The sequence below is a fragment of the Plasmodium malariae genome (assembly GCF_900090045.1).
Source record: "Plasmodium malariae genome assembly, chromosome: 14".
NCBI lineage: Eukaryota > Apicomplexa > Aconoidasida > Haemosporida > Plasmodiidae > Plasmodium > Plasmodium malariae.
Window position 1 is genome coordinate 827,912 of NC_041788.1, and position 23,302 is coordinate 851,213.

The 23,302-nt window shown below is 25.8% G+C and overlaps 8 protein-coding genes across 8 annotated transcripts; 5 read left to right on the forward strand and 3 right to left on the reverse strand.

Annotated features, from left to right (window-relative positions):
• Positions 1–56: 56 nt before the first annotated feature.
• PmUG01_14026500 (conserved Plasmodium protein, unknown function) lies at positions 57–1,395 on the reverse strand (the record flags this gene model as incomplete). Its single annotated transcript, XM_029007815.1, has 2 exons — positions 57–919; positions 1,314–1,395. The coding sequence occupies 2 exons, from the start codon at positions 1,393–1,395 to the stop codon at positions 57–59; spliced, it is 945 nt and encodes a 314-aa protein (XP_028864166.1).
• Positions 1,396–2,571: 1,176 nt separating this feature from the next.
• Positions 2,572–3,126, forward strand: PmUG01_14026600 (conserved Plasmodium protein, unknown function; the record flags this gene model as incomplete). The annotated part of the gene is made up of 1 exon (XM_029007816.1): positions 2,572–3,126. The coding sequence occupies one exon, from the start codon at positions 2,572–2,574 to the stop codon at positions 3,124–3,126; it is 555 nt and encodes a 184-aa protein (XP_028864167.1).
• A 1,094-nt stretch (positions 3,127–4,220) lies between these two features.
• OSCP (mitochondrial ATP synthase delta subunit, putative) lies at positions 4,221–4,979 on the forward strand (the record flags this gene model as incomplete). Its single annotated transcript, XM_029007817.1, has 1 exon — positions 4,221–4,979. The coding sequence occupies one exon, from the start codon at positions 4,221–4,223 to the stop codon at positions 4,977–4,979; it is 759 nt and encodes a 252-aa protein (XP_028864168.1).
• Positions 4,980–6,398: 1,419 nt separating this feature from the next.
• PmUG01_14026800 (conserved Plasmodium protein, unknown function) lies at positions 6,399–9,521 on the forward strand (the record flags this gene model as incomplete). Its single annotated transcript, XM_029007818.1, has 1 exon — positions 6,399–9,521. The coding sequence occupies one exon, from the start codon at positions 6,399–6,401 to the stop codon at positions 9,519–9,521; it is 3,123 nt and encodes a 1,040-aa protein (XP_028864169.1).
• An 820-nt stretch (positions 9,522–10,341) lies between these two features.
• Positions 10,342–10,996, forward strand: PmUG01_14026900 (conserved Plasmodium protein, unknown function; the record flags this gene model as incomplete). Its single annotated transcript, XM_029007819.1, has 2 exons — positions 10,342–10,435; positions 10,662–10,996. 2 exons carry the CDS (start codon positions 10,342–10,344, stop codon positions 10,994–10,996), a joined length of 429 nt encoding a protein of 142 aa, XP_028864170.1.
• A 1,996-nt stretch (positions 10,997–12,992) lies between these two features.
• PmUG01_14027000 (zinc finger protein, putative) lies at positions 12,993–13,739 on the reverse strand (the record flags this gene model as incomplete). The annotated part of the gene is made up of 1 exon (XM_029007820.1): positions 12,993–13,739. One exon carries the CDS (start codon positions 13,737–13,739, stop codon positions 12,993–12,995), a length of 747 nt encoding a protein of 248 aa, XP_028864171.1.
• A 2,957-nt stretch (positions 13,740–16,696) lies between these two features.
• On the forward strand, positions 16,697–20,005 carry PmUG01_14027100 (conserved Plasmodium protein, unknown function; the record flags this gene model as incomplete). The annotated part of the gene is made up of 1 exon (XM_029007821.1): positions 16,697–20,005. The coding sequence occupies one exon, from the start codon at positions 16,697–16,699 to the stop codon at positions 20,003–20,005; it is 3,309 nt and encodes a 1,102-aa protein (XP_028864172.1).
• Positions 20,006–21,718: 1,713 nt separating this feature from the next.
• PmUG01_14027200 (conserved protein, unknown function) lies at positions 21,719–22,312 on the reverse strand (the record flags this gene model as incomplete). Its single annotated transcript, XM_029007823.1, has 1 exon — positions 21,719–22,312. The coding sequence occupies one exon, from the start codon at positions 22,310–22,312 to the stop codon at positions 21,719–21,721; it is 594 nt and encodes a 197-aa protein (XP_028864173.1).
• Between the last annotated feature and the right edge of the window lie 990 nt (positions 22,313–23,302).

A 23,302-nucleotide genomic window follows, 5' to 3' on the forward strand; every position in this document is an offset into this window, starting at 1 on the left:
TTTCTCTACACTTTTGCATATTTTTTTAAATCATATCATTATACTTTTCCCGTTTTTTAAAAACACCTTTTGTCAACAAAAGGTAAGAAACTCGAGGAAAAAATAAAAGACCCATAGGAAGGAAAAAGTGGATCTGCCTTCAAAGTATCTTCACATAAAAAGATTTTTTCCCTTTTTTCTGAACCCTCTTTGAATGTATTTTGATTAAAAGAAATAGATTGCTTTTTATTATAATAATCAAAAATAGTCATATGTGGGAAATTAATTGACGAAGGAATAAAAAAAATAAAAGGAGGATCTAATTTAAATTTTCTGTTCATTAATAATGGTGTAGTACATTTAGTAAGACATATTTCACACTTTCTTTTTTTATTTTTTTCTTTTAAATATAATTCAATATATTTATTTTGAACATCATCAAAGGTTCTTTTCATTTTCCACGATATATATAACCATGGGTCTCCAAAATCTACATCATAATAATTTAAATAATAAGCTAACTGTTCTTCATGTTCTTTTGACCAGGGTTTATTCTCATTTTCTAAAGGTGGAGCTTGAAAGTTTTTAACAAAGTCATCATACGAATCTTCAGGATATAAACCATATTTACACTTATTTACATACTTCCATATTTTTCTCCTCTGTTCATTTGTTATACATCCTATATTAAATAATTCTTTTGGTGTTACTGTAATAAAATCTTTCCAACTCTTAAAACATTTTTCTATTTCATCAATATTCTCACCTATGTCTATATTTTCTAAAAAAGTTCTAACGTCCCAATTTTTGGGTGCCTCACTTGCACAGCTTTTTAAAAGTTCCCGTTTTTCCTTTTCTATTTCTTCTATCTTCTGTCTCCTCAAGTGTTGCCTGAAAAGTTTTAAGTCGAAGAATCTCCTCTTCTTCTTGAGTAGCGGGCCTACAAATTGGTGAGAAAAAGAGGGAAAAAAAGAGGGAAAAAAAGGTAGAAAAGAAAAACGTGAAAGAAGTGGAAGAAGTGGAAGAAATGGAAGAAGTGGAATATGTGAAAGAAAAACAAAATAAACAAAATGGAGAAATAAATAAAATAAAGAAATTTTTTTTTTTTTTTTTTTAAATAAATTGTGAGCATTAAGAAAATCTAAAAAATTCTCCAAATGCACATTTACAAACATTCGCTTCAAATTTTGGTGCTCAGTTTTGTCTATGTTGTGTTTTCAACTTTCGTCTATTCGCTTTTACGCACTTTCGGTACTTTTTTTTTTTTTTTCTTCTTTTTGTTTATTCTCTTGACAGTTTTCGAACATTCTATCCAAGCAGAGAATTTCTATTACCTGTGTCATCCGAGCTCCTACGAAGTGCTGATGTGTGTACTAGTCTAGCGTTCTTAAAAGTTCTTATTAATATTTTATTCATTAAAAAAAAAAAAAAGATGCTACAGGTATCTTTGTGCAATTTTTGAACATACAAAAATATATATGCACACAACTCATAACAAATATTTTTTTTACTTTTTCGGATACTCAAATATTTCTACAAATTTATTATAATTAAATACTAGTGAAAAACGAACAATTTCGTTATGCAAAACACAAGTTGGGTTTAGGTGAACGTTTCTTTTTTTTTTTTTTTTTTTTTTTATAGTTCTTCATATATATAAATTTACAAGGCCCAACATTTTACATTTACTAGTTTACGTGTATTTGCATATGTAAGCCTATATATATACATATAGATAGCATATATATATATATATACATACGTTATTTCTTTCTTTTGGGGTTATGATAAAAATTAAATCATGATTCAAAGTTTGCTGTGAGTTAAAACACGAATATCTTAGAAGCACAATTTACTATTTAGGAAAGCACTAAACTAGTATCACCATTTGATAACAATCCGTTTTGTAATCACTTCTTTAACTTCGACAGTGCACGATTTCTTTCATGGAATTTAAAAAATTCTTTCAATTATTTTCACACACAAAAGAAAAATGAAACGATACAAAATGTGACAAAACGTAATGTAGCAAAGCCTATACTGTATATGACTTTTTCGTCAACAAAATTTTATTTGCTTGGTGTATTTTTTTTTTTTTTAAGAAGGAAAATGCAAGAGAAAATGTGTTTATCCTATAGTAAAATTTTTGAACTCCCCTTACGAATTTAATTTTTGACATACAATTTTCATCTTTCGTTATTCTAACGAAAACGCGATTTTTACGTTTTTACAATTAATCCTTTTTTTTTTTTTTTCTATTTTAATTTTTTTTTTTATTAATTTTTTTTTTATTAATTTTTTTTTTTTTTCATTTTTTCATCCATTTTCTCATTCAGTTTTTCATCTATTTTTTCGCACAGTTTTTCATCTATTTTTTCGCACAGTTTTTCATCTATTCTTTCGCACAGTTTTTCATCATTTTTTCGCACAGTTTTTCATCTATTTTTTCGCACAGTTTTTCATCCATTTTTTCGCTCAGTTTTTCATCCATTTTTTCATTCATTTTTTCTTTTTTTTTTCCATTAAAAACACAAACAACTGCTTATATATGCATATTTACGCTGTTACACACCGGCATCTCATGAACTTAAAATGAATGTGCATTCTTTTCGTAAATTCTCAAGATTAGAAATATATAGACCTTCGAAATTTAGTGAGATAAAAAAAAGACTTTATTTAAAAAAAAAATTATTTAGCGTAATTATGAAAAATGCAAAGAGAGAGTTACAAAAGAAAGAAAAAAGTAAATGTGGTAAACATGCCGAAGAAGACGTTTTTTATAGTACTATAGCATCTTATCCTGAAAACAAGACCCGAATTTATAAAAATAATAAATACAACGTATATGAAAATTATAATCATTGGCAAGACGATGGGGAAAAACCTTCTATTGAAAGACTTTTTTTTATATGCAGTTCCATGGGGTGTTTAGAATTACAGTACGTTTTATCTTCTTTTATAAATTACCAAAAAAATATACTAAAAGATGAAGATATCTTGACATTATATAAGTTCTTGGACTTATCCGAAAAAGATATGTATGATTACCTATGTGGAATTGAGTTAATGCCACAGAATTTCTTGCAAACTGCAGTCATACGGTGTTTGCTAAAATTTATAAATGTTAACCATCCCTCTTTGAATTAAACATACATGTTTTTACATTTGTATGTGTATGCTTGTATTTCGATCTCTAAAAACGAATTTTTACTGTTACGTTGGTTTTTTTTTCTTTTTTTCTTTTTTTTAATTTTTTCTTTTTTTTAATTTTTTCTTTTTTTCCTTTTTTAATTTTTCTTGAAGTATGCAAAAATTTTAAAGAAAAAAAAAAACCTTATGTATATTTTATTTTGTTTTTTTATTTTTCTTGCACTTTCTTTTTTTCGATCGTTATATCTTCAGTTCACAGTAGTGTATTAATGAAGTTGTTTTGTTTTTTTCTTTTTGTTGCCAATATCGTGTATGAACGCATATACTTGAATATATATATGTATATGATTATAGTTATATGTATTTATATAAATATATATACATGCATACATACATAATTTATCAGTACACATATACGTTTACACATGTATATGGCAATATTCATTTTTACAAGCAGAAAGTAGCTTTTCTTGAAAATTAAATTAAAAACGTCATAAACTTGCAGTTTCTTGATTAAAATTATTTCAAATTTCTTCTTTTTTTAAAAAAAGTACGCTCATAAGTAATATCCTTAAACTCCCTTATTTTTCTTTTCAAAAAAAAGCTAAACAGTATCATGCATGTTTAAGTTAGCAAAGCGTTCTTTATTTTGATTTATCTTAAAAAAAGCAAAAAATATACGAAGCCTAACCTAAATAAAAACACATTTATATGCAAATATAATTTTTTTTTTTTTTTGTATCATTATGTTATGCATTATGTGTTATGATATTGTAAAATAAGACTTTGTACACATATTTTTTCTCCTTAATATACATATATATATAATAATTAAGGGGTAAAACACAAAATTCGTTGTATATATTGAAAATAGTATGAGGATTTAAAATATCATAATAGTGTTTTCATGAGATAAAATTTATGTAGTTTTTTTTTTTTTTTTCAGTTCTTATTTATTTGTATGCAATTGTAAATCCCATTTTCGTACGGTATTTTCTTTGGCATTATATATGCAAGTTAATTTTATCCAATTTTTTCTAAAAATTTTATGAATAAATTTATTCACACTCCCCACTCTCCCCAAATAACACATGAAAACTTTAAGATGCTCTCGTCAGCTCACTCGTTTGACACATGGAAACATGTGGAAGCATTTTCAGAAAAATGATTATTCTGTGCTTTTATTTTGTAAGAGAAATATTAGAAGTCAGGTAAAAAATAATAAGGTAAGTTATACGACAAGGTACTACAGCAACAGCTTCGAGGAAGAGAAAAAGAATACTGAAGAATATTATTTATCCATGGGTGATAATATAGAAAAACGGTATAGCTTGGCTTTATATAATGTAGGAAAAAGAAGTAACAAAATAAATGAAATTTCCAGTGATATCTTATTTGTTAAAAATAATTTCCTTAAAGATAAAGTATTTTTAAACTTTTTACACATACCAAATATTGAAAATAAAGAAAAGCTAGATTTCTTAAAAAATCAATGCAAAAAATATAATAATAATAATTTCAGTACAATAACAAGCAATTTTTTAGAGTCTCTATTTGATTCCAAAAGGATAAATTTCTTACCCAAAATTATAGAAGAATTTGAATTATTACTAATGAAAGATAGGAAAGAAATAAAATGTACAGTTTACACAGCAAAAGAATTGGATAACAGTTATAAAAAGAAAGTGCACGATTCGATACTTTTCAGATTGAAAAATGAATTGAAACCACTTATTGAGTATAAAACCGATGCAACTATTTTGGGAGGACTGGTTCTAAAAATCGGCAATCAAGTTTTTGATTTTTCGGCTAAGTCAAAAATTGAAAAAATTAAAAGTACGTTGTTATAGTAACCCCTTAGGACAAACTGTTAGTACGTATATATATACATATAGATATAGATATAAATAGATATATAGATATAGATACAGATATAGATAGATATATAGATATAGATATAAATAGATATATGCATGTTCTTATAAATGAGTATACAATAGCTAATTCACAATTTTGTTCCAAACTTTTGAAAATGCAGCCGTTTTGTCATTAACGCAGATGGGTGTAGGGGATTGTTAACTGGTATTTCATAAGAATATATACTATCGTGCTCACATATATACATACATGAATACTTACGTGCATATGCATATATACACCTATTGTGGTGCTTTTTTTATTACGCATAAAAGGTAAAAAAAAAGAAGAAACATTTAGCACAATGGAATATAGCTTTTATTTTTATTGCAAGCACTGTTCGTATTGAGGCATATAAGCATTTTTTCCAGAAATGAGTTTTATCGTAAGTTCTATTTGCTCTTTTTTTTTTTTTTTTTCATTTTTTCTATATTTTTATATTTGTATATTCCTATATTTCTATTTTTCTGTATATATATTTTTTTTTTATATTATCACCTTGTGAACGCTTAAATTTTATAATGTAAAATAACTGTATAATTCATATTTTGTACGGACAATAATTGTAATCGTTCTTTACCCATATAACGTCCTCCACCTCGAATTTTATTTCATATTAATGTGTCGAACTGGAAAATGTTTTTTTGGAAAACATCTCATTTGACTTTTTGTGCTCTTTTTTTTTTTTTTTTTTTTCCCCCTTTTTTTTGATAATATTTAAAACAACGTAATACTATTTTACATAGCTAAAAAAATATTTTTCTTTAATACTTGCATTTTTACGACTTTAGTATGTGCATGCATTAATATATTTTATTATTTTATTTTATTTTTTTTGTACCCTTTTAATGTTCTTTCATTTATCCAGTTTATCAAGCTATATCACAATGTACTGTACTATATCCAATATATCATAATACATAGTAGTATGTAATAAAATGTAATAATATACACGTAAGTACCTTCACATATGGTAGTGTAAGCTGGCGCATCTTGTATATTACTGTACTCTTCTTCAACTCCATCGAAGGCTAAAATATGTTCCAAATTTTTTAACATAAGAATGAGCCTGCGCATGGTAGTGCTTTCGTGCTACTATAGAGAGAAATTACAACTACGTTATATAGCAATAAAATAAATATGCAGCGTTATACATAACTGTGAAGACAAAACTACGGCAACCTTACTTCAAAACCACTTGTATACGTATAAATTAGCTTATAAGCACTCATATATGTACACCTATATATATATATATATATATATATATATATATATATATAGGTGTATATTTGCTTACTTATATGTATGCATCTGTTCCTTAGATGCACGAGTCACACCGCTTGGGCACGATGGAAGAGAAAATTAAATCCCATCTAAAGGCCTTAAACTTTGTAGAAGTATGCAACTGCATAGATAAGAAGGAGACAGAAATTGGCGACATAGCCAAATGGGTATGCTACAATAAGCTTCTTATTAACATAAAACTTCTAGAAAAATGTAGTGAAAATACAAGTTTGAAACAAAATATATTAGACGAGCTAGATAACGAAATTATTAAGACTACAAAAATTGTCAAAATTGATAAAAAGGATAAGGTGGACGTATATTTATGTATAAAAAGGTATGTCTTTCTTTTGTATAAGATACTTTCCCATTTTGAAAAAGTTAATTTAGAAACAAACAAAATGGTATATGAGGTATTTCTTATCTTTTCCATAAAACTTGTTATCCTTTATGACGAGAAGGAATTTCTGCTAAATATCATTCATAGCTTGGTTAATAATGTAGAGAATAATAAAAAAAAAAATAATTCACAGGAAAATTTATTTTTATTCGAATTTGCAAAAAATTTATTTGACTTATACTGTTTTATTATGTTACCTGATTTTATTTTTTTACATTCTTTGTTAATTTATTTATATAATAATATCAACATGGACATATGTCACAATTTGAAGAATGAAAGAATACAACTAATCTGCTACATATTAAAGAATATTAATATACTTTTTGAAAAATTGCTTAAACACAGTGATAGCACCTTAACAAGTATTTACGACGATGAAAAGAATGACCGATCATCTCTTTTAATCGAACTAAGGGATAGCTTAAACATCATATATCCCAAGACAGAATGTCTGGTTGATACGATTAGTAAATCAAATACAAAAATAATATTTAAGGAGTGTAATTATTTCCACCTTTTATATAAAACAATTCAAATATCATTCAATACAAATAAATACTCATTGGAGAAGGAGAAGTATCATCATAATTATAATTATGCAAATGTAAATATAAATAATTTTCTTTTGTTACTTAAAATTTTATCTCCAAATTTTTTGGTATGGACAGCTCGTAAGGATAACAAAGAAAAGATATATAAAGAATTACAACAAATAATATATACATATGAAGAAACTGAATTCTATAAGTTCAACTATATATACGTCATAGATAATTTGCAGAATTATAATTATTTAAATGAGACTACAGGTTGTCTCTTCTTCTTCTACCTTTCGTTGCTCTCTTTAAATGAGATCAATAAAAATTTGGATAAACAAATTAACATTTTAGTGAGTACCTTAATAGGAAACTATTTTTCTTTTTTTCAAAGAAGACATAATTTTGTACTCCCCAAAGATACGATCTTATTACCAAACCGAGGAAAAATAATACAGTCAAAAAGAGGAGTGTTAAGCCAAAAAAATGAAGAACACACAATCGAACAGTTTGAAGACTCCGTTTTCCATGAGAATACAAAAAATGATCGATGTATGCATGTGATGAAGGAAAAACGTTTTTCAAAAAATGTAGAAGCATATTGCCAGGTGAAAGAGCAAAAAAAGAATACACACGAATGCACTATTTATGACAGTAAAAATTGCGCAAATATTTGCAAAATTAGTTTTGACATATTATTTAAACACAGTCATAAAATAATAATGAAACTGAAAAATTTAATCATTTGGGGATATATATATCCTGATGATAGCGAAGAATTGAACTTTTTGAATTTGGCTAATATCTTCATTTTTAATGATGATATGTATACTACTAACCAAAAGAAGGAATCCCTCAGTGAATACTTATTCAAGAGACATAACTTTTTTATATACAATTATTCAGTTTTCAAAAATACATATGAGTGTAAAACTTTGTCCTATAAGTATATGGACGTTTTTTCTGATTTTATCTCTTCTTTAATTCTAAATATTATCCTTGTGCTAGCTAAAATTCATTTGTCATGTAGTTACATACTTCAACAGGATAGTGAAAAGGGAGATCGGGACAAAACACAGCTTAATAGGAGATGTGCTAACGTGAAAGTTTTCACGAACGAGTGCGTCATCAATGATTTTTACTGCACAAGGGGGGGGAAATTAGAGCAATCAAAGAAGATGCAGCAAACACAGCAAGAGCCACTCATAACAAAAGATGAGACAAATGTAAACACGAACGACACGAACAGCAACATTCGACATACTTGCGTCAAAGTGGACGAAGAAACAAGTGCAGACAAAACCAAAGACGCTTTGAATAAACTCAAAGGTGATATTATAAACTCGTATTACCACATAGAAACTGTCCCAGTTGATGAAAGAATGGAATTCTTTTTTAATGAGTTACTTTTTATTTGTTTTAAATTAATTAATTATCCCTCAAAAAATGTCCGAAAATATTGTATTTCTGTCATATCACTTGTTATACCGAAAATAAATATAAAATCTTCTTACATCAATTATGTTGATAAAAAAACAGATACATTTATTACCTTTATAGATGATGATGAAACATATGATCAGAGTGAAGTTATTAAAAATTATGTTTATTTAAAATGTAAAATTAATAAATACTTAAATTTGAACTTGATTAAATCTATTGAGAAATTAATACGCATTTGTTTTTTAAAACTGAGTAACAGAAATTTGTGTTCAATTATTTGTAAAAATATTTTATTCTCATTTTGCTCTCATCCTTTTGTAATGCCATTTATTTTACATAAATACGTTAATATCATTTTATATCTAATAGAAACTAATTACATTATTCTAATTGTCGATTCGTTAAAATGTTTATTCATGTTATATCAGATAAATGCTCAGGATATGAAAATTTACAACTATGACATAGTATATAGACTGCATTTACTATTCAACGTATTTCAAGAAAATAATAATCCGCATATAAACATGAATGATACTACTATAAATGATAATAATTTAGTGATTAATAATCACCCATCCGTAAATTCTAATAATTTAACCTCGTTTTTAAAAAAATTTTATTTTAACATCAATCAAGTTGACAAGGGAAGAGAAGAAATATTACTACACATAAAACTTATCTTACATTGTTTACACATTAATTGTTCAGAAGAAGAATATTTTAAATTAATTCGCATTTTTTCAAAACATCCCAAGGAATTTCAAGAATATTCAAAAAGTTTTCAGCTTTTTTCTGCTTTCTAAAATGGCGTATTTCTTTTATTTTGTACATTATAGAGAAAAAGTATGGTACCAATACAATGCAGTTATTTGTGCTTTAGTTACAGCTAAAATATTTGTAAAAAAAAAAAAAAGTAAAGTTTTAACATTGCGATTTATGCTTCTTTCTTTTTTCTTTTTTTAATAAATGATTATTTTGGCTGCGTAGAACGTGTCCCCCATCATATTAATTGTTCTTCGCGTGCATCCTTGCAAATTTAATCGAATAACTCACATGCGAACACACGTACGTATATATATATATATATATATATATATATATATATATATGTTTGTTTGTATATTTTATATGTTTGCAAGTATATATAAGGTATATTTTGTTATGTGTACATTTTTATCTGAATACAATCAGTGTGTGCTGTTTTGAACATATATAGACATTCGTGTTTGCTCAATTATCAGTGCTTAACGGTGCAAATTATATAGAAAAAGAAAAAAATATATGCTTATATTTGTTAATGAGTTTATATGTAAGAACGCAAAAATATAATTTAATCAAAGATTCCAAATAGACAAATTATAAGAGTAACGGAGTTCATACATATGTTCATACATACGTTCATACGTACGTTCATACATACGTTCATACGTACATACATGTTTATGTATACGTACGAATTAGGAGCAGATTGAGATAGTTGCAAGGATCCACTTACAATTTTGTGTTATATGCTTTTAGATATATACACATATGCTGAAATAATGTGATAAAAAATTTTTAATAAAATTTATTTTTTTAAAATATACTAAAAAGTATATAAAATGAATAAACAGATAAGTAGAAATGAAAAAGTATCAGATAATATTATATTTCATTGTTTTTATCTCCAGTCATTTTTTAACTGTCAACACAATACGAAAAAAAGGTCTAAAGGGAAGTATAAAAAAAGGTAGAACTTATAATGTGCATACTCGTATACCCCTACGTATGAGTGTCCATATATATTTATATATATACATATATATATATATAAATATATATGGACACATAAAAATATTCACACAAATGTATATGCTTAGCTTACACAGAGCTAACTTCTTAACCATTTATATATCTCCCTCTTTTTTTTTCTTTTTTTTTTTTTCCATATTATAATTTTTAAGCAAATGAAAATAATGAACATGTACAGAAAGAGAAGAACTTAGGGAACTTTGAAATTATGAAGGATAAAAATAATGTATCAAATATAGAATTAAAATCATCTACATTTTTTAATATATTAGCATCAACAAGGTTAATGCAAAGTGTAGGACAACCCATATCTCATAGCCCAGTATATAGATACATACATAACATTCATGATCATAATGAAAATAATGGAGCCGTCTTGGTATTTGTTCTTTTCGTTATTTTAATTTTTTCTGTATTATTCTTTATTTTCTATTTTATTTTCAGACATCATGTAAAACATGTAGAATTTATGAATACTCGAAGGTAATTTTTTTTCCTTGTTATAATATACATATATTTTTTTTTTTTTTTTGTTTTTTAATGTGCATCATGTTAACAAATAAGTCTGATAAATGCCCACGTAAATGTATCTGTGTACGTATGTATGTACATATATATACATATATAAATTTATGCGCATATACCTCCGCTTGTACACAGTTTTGCAATATTAATGCTGATATTTTAAATAGAAAAACGCAAAGGGGGATTATCTCGTTGCTACAAAATTGTGTGGAAAGTAAAGTATACTTAAAATAAAGATAAAACATAATTTTTTTTTTTTTTTTTTTTTTTTTTTTTGGCAAATGCTATTCCATTAAATACTCATTTAGATATGTACACATATAACTATATGCATAAACTTATATATAAATATGTGCATGTACAAACAAAACTTTTGATAATCACATAAGAATAAAAAGATTCGTTATTGTTTAATATACAGTTTTTTTTTTTTTTAGTATTTTTCCATTAAACGAAAACTATAATGTTACAATAAACAATTTTACTTCATGCGCATACATATATATATGCGCTCACACATGTACATAACCACTTATAAACAGGCACACATATGTACATATTTAATCCCTGAGCGTTACTGCCACCTTAAGACTTTACCTCTTCAACTTTTTCAATAACCTTAGGACTTGAACTATGATTTAACGCTATACATACTTACATATATACTCATTTATTTTAATGTTTAATTATGCACTATCTACATCCCTTTGTGCATTTTTAAAATGTGAAAAATTTGCCATACCATTATATCAAAAAGGTGTAAAAAGCAAAAATACAAATTACTCGTACGCTTAATTATTCATTGACATATAAGTATATATATGTGTGTATAACAAAATATATATGCATCATCTCATATATATGCTTACGTACAATTTTTCCTCCTTTCATATTTCAATAAAAGAAAAAAGGTGAGGGCTAGAAATTTTATAAAACGTATATACATAATGTATTATTTTTGTAAGCACAAAATATAACTATATATGATCACGTATTATTATTTCTGTAAAGTTCCTTTTTATTTATTCTTTATTATAGCGACAAAAACTTCGTCACATTTTTCCCTTTATATTCAGATTATGTTTAACCGTTTGGAAATCAACAAAATAAATTAAAATATTATAAAAAAAAAAAAGAAAAAAAAAGAACAGGGATAAAAAATCGAATAATTATTATGCGCTAATTATTAAAAGGCTACATACACAATAATGTGCGTAATTGAATACTAAAAAAGATGTACAAAAAAATTAAAAATAAAAAGGATATATTCTGTATCAAAAAAGCTTAAAAAAATGACGTGTTAAACGAATTGCAATAATATTGGGATTACGGGAAAAAAAAAAAAAAATGAAAAGAACGGAAAGGAGAGGAAAGAAAAAATAAAATAAATACAAAATAAATTAAAAATAAAATAAATACAAAATAAATAAAAAATAAAATAAATACAAAATAAAATAAATACAAAATAAAATAAACACAAAATAAAATAAATACAAAATAAAATAAAAACAAAATAAAATAAATACAAAATAAAATATAAACAAAATGAAAATTTAAGAAAAATCTAAAGTTAAAGCAAAAGCCGGAGCTAGAGCTAAAGCTAAAGCTAACCAAAAGAGCTGAGAATCCAATTTAAACAAATAAAAATATAAACAAAAAGATACAAAAAAAAAAGGATGACTAAATAATAAAGCTCTCTTCCACATTTTAAATCTATTAAATCTTCTCCACATAATATACGCATTTTTGCAATAACGGTTTTTTTTTTTTTTTTTGACATCAATATGGTATTATGTCAAAAAAAAAACAACAAAAAGATAAAGTATGAAAAATAAAATAAGATCAAATGAAACCAAAGAAAATCCAATAAAACCAAATAATATGTAATAAAATACAAATAAAATATGCACCTGGACATACACGCATGAGTAGGCAGTAACCACAGAGGATCTTATAGCTTATGTCTTTTTATACAGCAATTCCTTTGTTTTGCTTAAAACATCGGCAGCATCTGGTATAATTTTATTTCTTATTATCTTTAAATACAGTAGCAAATTTTTTCCCATTTTATTAATAATAAAATTATTATCTGATAAGAAATTATTTTTTTTTTTCATAGTATTTAAAAAATCAACATCCTCTTGAATTATTTCAACTAATTTATTTATTTCTATTTTAAAATTGTCTAAAAATTCTTTATTATTTTCACATAGTAATATGAGTCCATTTAATTGAGACACATTACTACAAATTGTTGTGTATCGGTTAGAGATTTCGTTAAAAGTATTTACTAAATCAATAGCTTTTTTATCAATTGATAAGTTTGGATTGATAATATATTTTAATTCGTTTATATATATAAAGCACTTTTTGCATAACCTTACTTTTATATATTTTAACTGATTGTCTTTCATTACATCTATACTTTTAACACAGTACATACAATATATTTCTTCACATACATCACAAAATAACTTGTTTGTGTTTAAGTAGTAAATCTGATTTACACTACTTTTACAACTATTACAATAATCACCTTCTTTTTTTTTAAAATCTCCTGCTCTTAAAAACATTTTTAAATCAAATGAATTATTATTCATCAAAATTCTCTTAAGCCAATCTTTTCGTGGATCCATTTCCTCCTTTGCAATTTCTCTCTTTTCTATGAAATTCTCAGTTAGGTCCCGGCTTATTCTGTTATTCATTTTGCTTTCTGCTTTTCTTCTTTTCAGAATATGTACCTTAACTCAAAGTAGTACACATGTATGGTTGTATGTGTAGCTTTGCTTGGACATTAACAATGTTTGACTAAATAGCTCGATACATATAGATATAGAATCAACATAAGCGATAATAAATTATATGGTAACATATAAACTTATGTACGTTAACACATATATATGTTGGAAGAACAATACAACGCTCCTTTCATCTACAACTATGCGGTTTCGAGCAAAAAATATACATATACAAGAGTATATATATGTATATTTTATATGAACGAAGGGCACAACTTACTTGTACATTTGGTAATGCACTAGTCACATGCCTCGTTCTGAAGGCTTAAAGAATGCATACATATATACATTTATGTACATACGCGTATACATTTATATACGTAAGTATATGCAGAAAAAATGAAAAAAGCATACCTCATATTTGACTGTTCAATGAATTACATAAACGTAATAAATTCGTATGTATCTATTATAAAACTCTTAAAACTCAATCAACAACCAACATTTTCGCTTCTACTAATCAACTTAAATATTTTATTAAAAAAGGAGAAAAAAAAAAAAAGAAAAGAATATAAAAGAATTGAAGAAAGCAAAAAAGAACAAAAAGTAACAGAAAAAATCAAATATGAACAGAAAAGAACAAAAGTGAACAGAAAAGATCAAATATGAACAGAAAAGATCAAATATGAACAGAAAAGATCAAATATGAACAGAAAAGATCAAATATGAACAGAAAAGAACAAAAATTAACAGAATTGAACAAAAAAGAGAAGAAAAATATTCAAATAACGTTTTAAGCTTTTTATATTTAAACAACTTTTTTATAAATTTTTTTTTTTGGGGTATTACATATTTTATATTTCTAAACCTGTAATAATCAGGTCGTTGTTTTTATAAAACTAGGGTTTTAAAAAATTCTATTCTAAAGCACTATGTATATGTATATATAAATGTTAATATATATATATATATATATTTATTTATATTTTTATATTTAATTAATCGCATTTTACATATATATTAAACATATATAATTATAGCCATTGCGCAATTATTATTTTTTTTTTTTAAAACATACAGAATATATTTGCATGACGATTAAAGACCAAAAACAAAAAAAATAATAAAAAAAAAATAATAAAAAAAAATAAAAAGCACCACTTTATGTATAATTATTTTGTATATGTATATTTTTTTTTTTATATTTTTTCTTACCCTTTTCAAGTTTATTATGGATATGGGTTGTATATATTTAAGTACATATATACATATATATATATTTATATTTTATATATATACATACATGTATGTATATATGTGCACGTACTCCTGTTTTTTTATATTTTATGTTTTTTTTTTTTTTTTTTTTCTAGCTAATATTTTATTTCTTATTTTTAATTAAAAAGTGTCGAATTAGGTATTTCATTAAAAATAATAATTAATGTTTTAACACCATATTCAAAATATTTTTATATTATATTGTATTATTTTTTGTGTAGAACATAATGTCGTAATGTTTTTTCAATTTCTAACATAGATATAAAAGTGTACAGTATACATATATACATGCACATATATATATATGTACATTACTTTGGCATTCATGTAAAGAGAAGAAAATGTTTTAGAATATTCGTCTCTTTCTAATATATTGGATTAAATAATTCCGAACAGTTATAAAAACATCTCATTAAAGAAAAAATATGCATAGAAGATATAAGTATACGTGCATATATATATACGTGAATATATATATACGTGAATATATATATACGTGCATATATATGTACATGAATGTACGTATGTATGTGCGTGTGTTAGGTATGATAGATAAATTTAAAACAATTATGCATAAAAAATATTTAAATGTAAGTTTTATGCAAAATAATTTTACACACTTATCCTTTTGATAACATGGCTCTTATATTATTTTCACAATTAATCATTGCTTACAAATGTAGAGACTATATAACTAGAAAGAAAATGAAATAAAATTAATACCCCTTTTATAGTATATATGTATGTATGTATGTATGCATGCTTGTGTGTTCATACACGTACTTATAATGTATATGCTGTATATAATTTTTTTTAAATACGGGTTTATGTAGAAATATATATGTATGGCTTAAATGGATTGTTTCTATTTTAGCAAATTACATTATACAAATTATTAATGTGAATAATACTTCTAATAATTTAAAATTTTCTTAATAGATTTTTTATTATTAATTAAATATATCTACTTTTATATTTTTGCCATTTTTTATACCTAAAAAAGAAAGTCTCTCATTAAAATTTATGAGAGATAAAAAAGTTGCGAAATGCATAAGTGAAAGTAGGCATATATATATATGTGAAAAAAGAAAGTACCCACAAAACGGGCGTTTGAATGTGTATATGTATACTTGTATATATATGCGTATGTGAATACGTATACGTATTCAAATATATAGGTTTATGTATATGTGCATGCTTATTTTTATGAAGCGAACTGCAAATCTTGATCGACAACTGCTTAGCAAAAAGTATATAAAGTTCGTACCAAGACCTTAAAAAATAAATAAGGGTTCAGTGGTGATTTTAACGACGAAATTTAATGAAGGAAAAGTATATATAGGGCTTATTTGAAATCATTAAAATTAAATTTTATTTTCTACGATTTATTCATTTTCAACGGAGGTAATTGAATAAATAAACTGAAGAAAATAGGATAAAGGAAAAGCCAAACAAAGGCGATAGAGTAATCGTTCAGCAAGCCTCAAAATAAGCGGCAGAGTAGCAGTTATCTTACCACCTGTATAGCGCCAAGTAACAGCTGGAAGGAGTGCAATCTTAGTGTTGACTGACTTTTATTGAATTATTTATTATAACCCATTCGTTCGACTAATAAAGAGATAAATATAAAAGTAGGTGTTTACAATATGAAAAGAACAAAAAGCAAAGGAGAACCCAGTGAGCCTAAAAAAGCCAAAAAGAATCTTGAGGGAAACTCAAAAAGAAAAAGAGATGAAATTAATGAAAGTTGTGATGTAGGGAAAATTGAAGTTGATCTGTCAGTTGATTACAAGCGAAAAGATAAACATATTGAATATCAAGATTATAGGGAAGCAAAACATGATATTGTAAATAAGGATGAAGTGAATAATTCTCATTTGAAAAGAGAAGTTGGAAATTCAAGGTTGAAAGAAAGGGACAAAGATTCTGTGCATGCATATACTACGAAAAATTCAAACAGTAGAAAAAATAAGAAGAGGAAAAATAGTAATAATAATGATGAGAATAAAAATGACGAAGATGGTAAAATTGACAGAGACGGTAAAAATAAGGGGGATAGTAAAAATAATTACAGCAGTAAATACAATCGTAGCAGTGGAAATCTCAGAAGCAGTGGAAATCTCAGAAGCAGTGGAAATCTCAGAAGCAGTGGAAATCTCAGAAGCAGTGGAAATCTCAGAAGCAGTGGAAATCTCAGAAGCAGTGGAAATCTCAGAAGCAGTGGAAATCTCAGAAGCAGTGGAAATCTCAGGAGCAGTGGAAATCTCAGGAGCAGTGGAAATCTCAGGAGCAGTGGAAATAACCGTAGTAAAAATAATCGGAGCAGCAGATATAATCGTAGTAGTATAGATGATAGCGACAGCAGAAATGGCAAAAAGGCTAGCAACCCACCCAGGACACGCAGAAGAACGAAGAATGGAACGTCTAATGACATTCAGAATGAAGAGTATAAGAAGGAAGGCGAAATGAGAAAAGTGAGTGATGCAAATTTGTTGAAGCGTCATGAGAATTATAAAGAAATGTTGAGTAAATATGTGAATTCGCATAAAAATATCTTACATAATTCAAATAGTACAAATTTGAAAGATAAAAGAGCGGGAGATAAAAAGAAGAGAATTCGAAAAAGAGGGGTATTAAAATTAGAAGATTTAATTATTAAAGAAGATAAAATTCAGGAAAATAAAAATAATCAACGGATAAGTAAGTTTTATGGAGGTGTACGAATAAAAAAGGTTAGTACTGCTGTTGGTAAATCGGATTATATTACACTTACAAGAAATTTAAATACAAATTTAAAAACAGTTGAATATTTAGATTTAATAAAATTACCCGAACAGGAACATTTGAATAATAATTTGAAATCTCCTGATTTAGATTTTATAGAAAAAAAGAAGGAAAAAAAAGAGATTGAAATGTATGCACCCAAATGGAAATATCCCCTTCAGATGTTTGATAAATTTATTTTTAAAAATAGAAATTTTGATTATAATAAATGGGTACCAAACTGTAAAACATTATGTGCAATTGGTTTACCTTTTCATTTAAATGAATTTTATCTATTACATACATTAATAGATATGTATTACAATAATAAAAATTATGATGGTGTTTTTGATGTAATGTGTACAAATGAAGATAATTTCCTTATATATAATAACATATTAGAATTATATACATGTATGTATGAAAATCATAATAGATATGAATTACTAGCAGCAAACTTAGGTATTTTAAAATTTGAATATCTATTTGGAACACAATATTGTTCGGCCAAAAATGATATGTTACCTCCTTATCTTTACCATATATTTAAAGATTTTTATCGATTTAATTCTTTCCCTATTGGGGGTCTAGGATTAATTCATTTTAAAAATGAGAAATATGCTAAAGATTTTTGTGTAACTATAAACAATTACACTTCCCATCTTTATGAAAAATATATTAAATTAATTCCAGATATTAATGGTTTGAAAGTTTTTCTTGAAGCAACTGTTTATTACCAAGTTCCTGACAGTCTCTTTACACAAATTAATTACAATGAGTTGAATATTGCTCTCAGTATTATACAGAAAAATATGGCAGGAGTTATCGGTATAATTAATGAATTAAAAAATTATTATAAACAAAAGAATATATGGAATTTGATCTTTGCAAATATAGATCTGCAAGAATTTTATAAAAAAAAAATAGAGCCAGGAAATAACATGTCAGATGTCAATGGTAAGGTTAGTGGTAACAATCATATTGGTAATAATATCTCCAAGGATAATAATTGTTATGATACAACACAAGAACTACTAAAAAGAATAAAAGAATTGCCATTTAGAGATAATATATTTCCTAATTTCTTAGTTCGCATATATAACACATATATTAATAGATATTTGATTTCCAACGGTTTTTGCTTACTTGGAAGCCCATATTTAGATGAGGAAGCAGGGCAAAAAGTAGCTGATTTTTTAAAAAAATTTTACTTACTAGATTGGTTTTATAATGAAAAAGATGAAACATGTTATTTTTATATTTTTAAGCCAATAATAAATGCTTTTGCAGTTTTTAGAAGACTTTTTAATGCATCTATAAGCTATTCAGTATGTACTCTATTTTTAAAACTACCTTTTGGATTAGTTCCAGCTATGTTTATTCAAGCAAATATGAATGTAGGAATTTTACATGTATACAATGGAAATATTATTCCTAGGATGTATCAAGTTCAATTAAATGTAAATAGGGCAGACTTTAGCTTGTTACCATTTTTTACTTATGATAATTATATTAGGAGTTTTATAGGTAATCAAAATATAAACCATAACCAACCACCATTTGATGTATATAGTGATTCATCAGCTCAGAGAAAAAATAGAAATATGGGAAATTATGATGAACATAATAAAGCGCAAGTTAATTATTTAACAAGGGTATTCAATCAAAGACCTAATGAAAATATAAAGAGCAGCAACAACAAAGTTGAGGAAATTATTAAACTTAGAGGTGATCAAACTAGTGGTGCTCATTATGTTTCACCATGTGTTGCTTTGTTCAATAACCCAAACTATATGAACAAACAAGTAAAAGATGGCATTAACAATAGTAACTTCAACTGTGTACCAAATAATGATATAGTCAATGAAGGAAATAGTCAAAGATGCATGAAACGTACTGACTTATCAGACTTAAGTGGAAATGTAAAAAATAGAGAAAGTGTGCATAAGGGCAAAAATTCGGAAAATACGATCATAATTAAAAGTGACGCACGAAGTAATAGCAACAATAGCAGCGTTAATAATGGCTTTCTCAACATTAGCAACCGAAACAATAATAAGCGTAACAATAGCAAGCGCAACACTAGCAACTGCAAGACTAGCAACTGCAACAATAGTAAGCGCAACAATAATAACTTAAAATCAGGAGAAAGGGAAGATGAGTCCATAATTATTAATGAAGAAAAAAAGTAGCAGAATAACATGGAGATAGGAAAATCAGTCCCAATAATAATGATATTTCTCAGTCTATTTTGAATAAGCTCATCGATTTATCAAGAGAACATAAAAAGAAGTTACTAAAATTAGTAGCTAGGTAAAATCTAAAAAAAGAAGAGGAAAACTCCTAGTCGAAACTTCTATTCAATAAACGTCGATATAGTCAGTTTTCAATATTGAAAAGGAAGATTCAGCAGTTTAGGTTTTCGGATAATAAACAGACTTAAACTCTGAGAAATATAAATAACAAATAGATGTAATGCTAACAAAAAAAAAAAAAAAAATTTTGTTTTTTTTATAATAAAAGAAATTGCGATGTTCAATGCTCCATGAGTGAATTTCACTGTTACCGCAGTAGAAATATGCTTGTATGCACGTACGAATATATGTTTGTATGGGCATAAACTTAACTAATGCAAATGAATAGAATACCCACAAATGTAGTCGTATTTTGTATCTACGCCGAACGAATAAGATTAAGACGGAGGAGACGTGACGCAAGTGCAGTAAATACCACACTGATCATAGTATATACATTTTTTCTGCATTCTCCAAAATGTGGAAGTATTAGAAAAAATAATAGGACACTTCATAAAACAAGCGATAAGTATATGCATGTTTGTATTTTTACATGAATACATAAATGGTTTATATTACTTTAGTGATTTCATTTCTATATTTAAGATTTTCATATGGAAATGAAATGAGTAACACATATGATGGTATGCATTAATTTTCAATGCTTACTTGGTTACACCCATTATATTTCATTATAAAACTTTAGATATATATGCGGTAAATGAAAGCATGAGCAATTTTTTTTTTTTCCTTTTTTCATATACTTTATATGTTATTTTTTCTTATATTTTTATGTCTTTGTACCGTTAATTCATCTCCTTCTCCGATATAAAGCCCATTTTGTAGTTGTAATTACTTGTAGTTACTTGTAATTACTTGTAGTTACTTGTAGTTACTTGTAGTTACTTGTAGTTATTTGTAGTTACCTGTAGTTATTTGTAGTTACCTGTAGTTATTTGTAGTTACCTGTAGTTATTTGTAGTTGGTTTCTCACTCAATATTCATTGTAATTATTTACATATACATGTATGTGTAACGGGTGCGTAAATTTTATTGCAATATGCTCCATTTGTGAATTGAAGGGGTAAGTAATAAATTATAATCCAAAAAAAAAATTAAAGGGGGGAATATATATCGAATATTATTTATATCTTTAAAATTTGCGTAATGGCAGATAATTAAATATCAAAAAAAAAAAAAAAAAAAGAGAAAATTTTATGAATTATTTTATTTTATTTTTTTTATTTCTTCACAATTACATCACCACCATCACCCACACCTTCTTCTTTCCCTTTTCGTCCCTCCATTTATAATTTTTAAAACACTTTTCTACTTTTTCTTAAAGAAGTGGCGTCAATTTTTTAAAAATCATTTTATAATATTTTTCTCCACGTGCCTTTTTTGAATTTAAAAATATATACTCGGTCTTTCTTTAGATGAAAGTTAAACAGCATACACAAACAAAAAAAAAAAAAGAATAAATATATCAAATGAAAAAAAAAAAAAAAAAAAGGATAGAGAAAAAAAGGTACATGTATATATATATACGTGTGCATATTTAGTTATGCACATTTCCGTAAATTTATTAAACCCTCCCACATGATGGGAAAATCATTTCGTAGAGTCCAAAAAGTTCGATTTATAAGTAACTTGGTTGGTTTCCTCATTCTCCGCTTCGGACATTTTTTGCATTTGTGGTAATACACTTAATAAAATTAAGAAAAAAAAAAAAATTAAAAAGATAGGACTTTTAAATAAATTATACATATAAAAATTTTTCTTCGGAACAAGGAAATCATATACTCTCCTCACCTCAAAAACAATATTTGTCACCATTAAATTACTTTTTTCAAAAGGTGATAATAGTTCATATGCTTGTACTGTATATATTTTATCATTATTTTTTGTTATGTTTTTTTTAACTTCTACTTGAAATCTCGTAAATTCAATGTAAGGATGATTAACAAACATGTTATACATTCCTTCCTTCACATTTGCAAAAAGAAATTGACCATTGCTTTTTGGTTTCATGTATGTTTCTGAATCTAAATAAACGGTACATTCAGACAAAATATTCAAATTCGCTTTAACCGTGCCTTCAACATAATTATTATGTAATTCAATAAAATCTTCTTCACATCTTGAAGTTCTTATAAGGTGAAAATAAATAAATATTGTGAGAAAAAGGCTAGTAAACAATTTCATGTTCCTCTTTATTATTATTTTATACATTGGTAAAGAACAAATAAATTCAGAAAAGGAAATCTACGTGCGGGGGGAAGTGGAACATAAAAAAAAAAAAAAAAAAAAAAAAAAAATGTTACACAGATAGCTTAGAACTATTGTAAAAATGTATAAAATATAAGAGCAATTTTTTTAATGATACATATGTATCTACATATATGTATACATATACATAAACATCTGTACTTGTATAAGTACTTATACATATATAATAAATATTCCAATTAAATTTAATTTCTTCAATTACTTTTCCGAAAAATTTTGCAAACATAATATAAATACTTCACTATTTTAATCACTCCATAATATTAAAAATTTTAGCTTATATTGAAAATATATTTGAACTGTGCTAACACTTTTCTTAAGGTGCTAATTGTTGAATCGTTAATTATGTTATATGTCAATTCTATAATATTTTGAAATGTTCATTTTCAGATGCACTTTTATGTTTATTTACTACCCTTATTGTACTTTTTTTTTTATTTTTAAATGAAAATAGTACTTGCTGATTTTTTTTCTTATCTACCACTGTACTTAATATGCTAAAATTAAAACGATTCCGTAGGAAAAACGTTTACATATTATTTTCTTAAATTATATATATATATATATATATATATATATATATATATATATATATATATACTCATATACATGTAATATATGAATTATATATGAATATTTAAATGGTATATATGTTATATAGATTAATATCGAACATACAAAATTCTGTACACCTACCTTTATTTTTCGCAATTAATTAACAGCCACGCAAAAAAAAAGAAAAAAAAAAAAAAATTATATAAAATCCTTATATTAGTTGAATTTTAAGGGATTCTGTAAATTTAACACCACTGTATTCTTAAGACTTAAATGTAGTGCGCATAAGCGAATAACATATATTATATATATGTATATATTTAATATATATCTTCATTTACTTAAGATTTT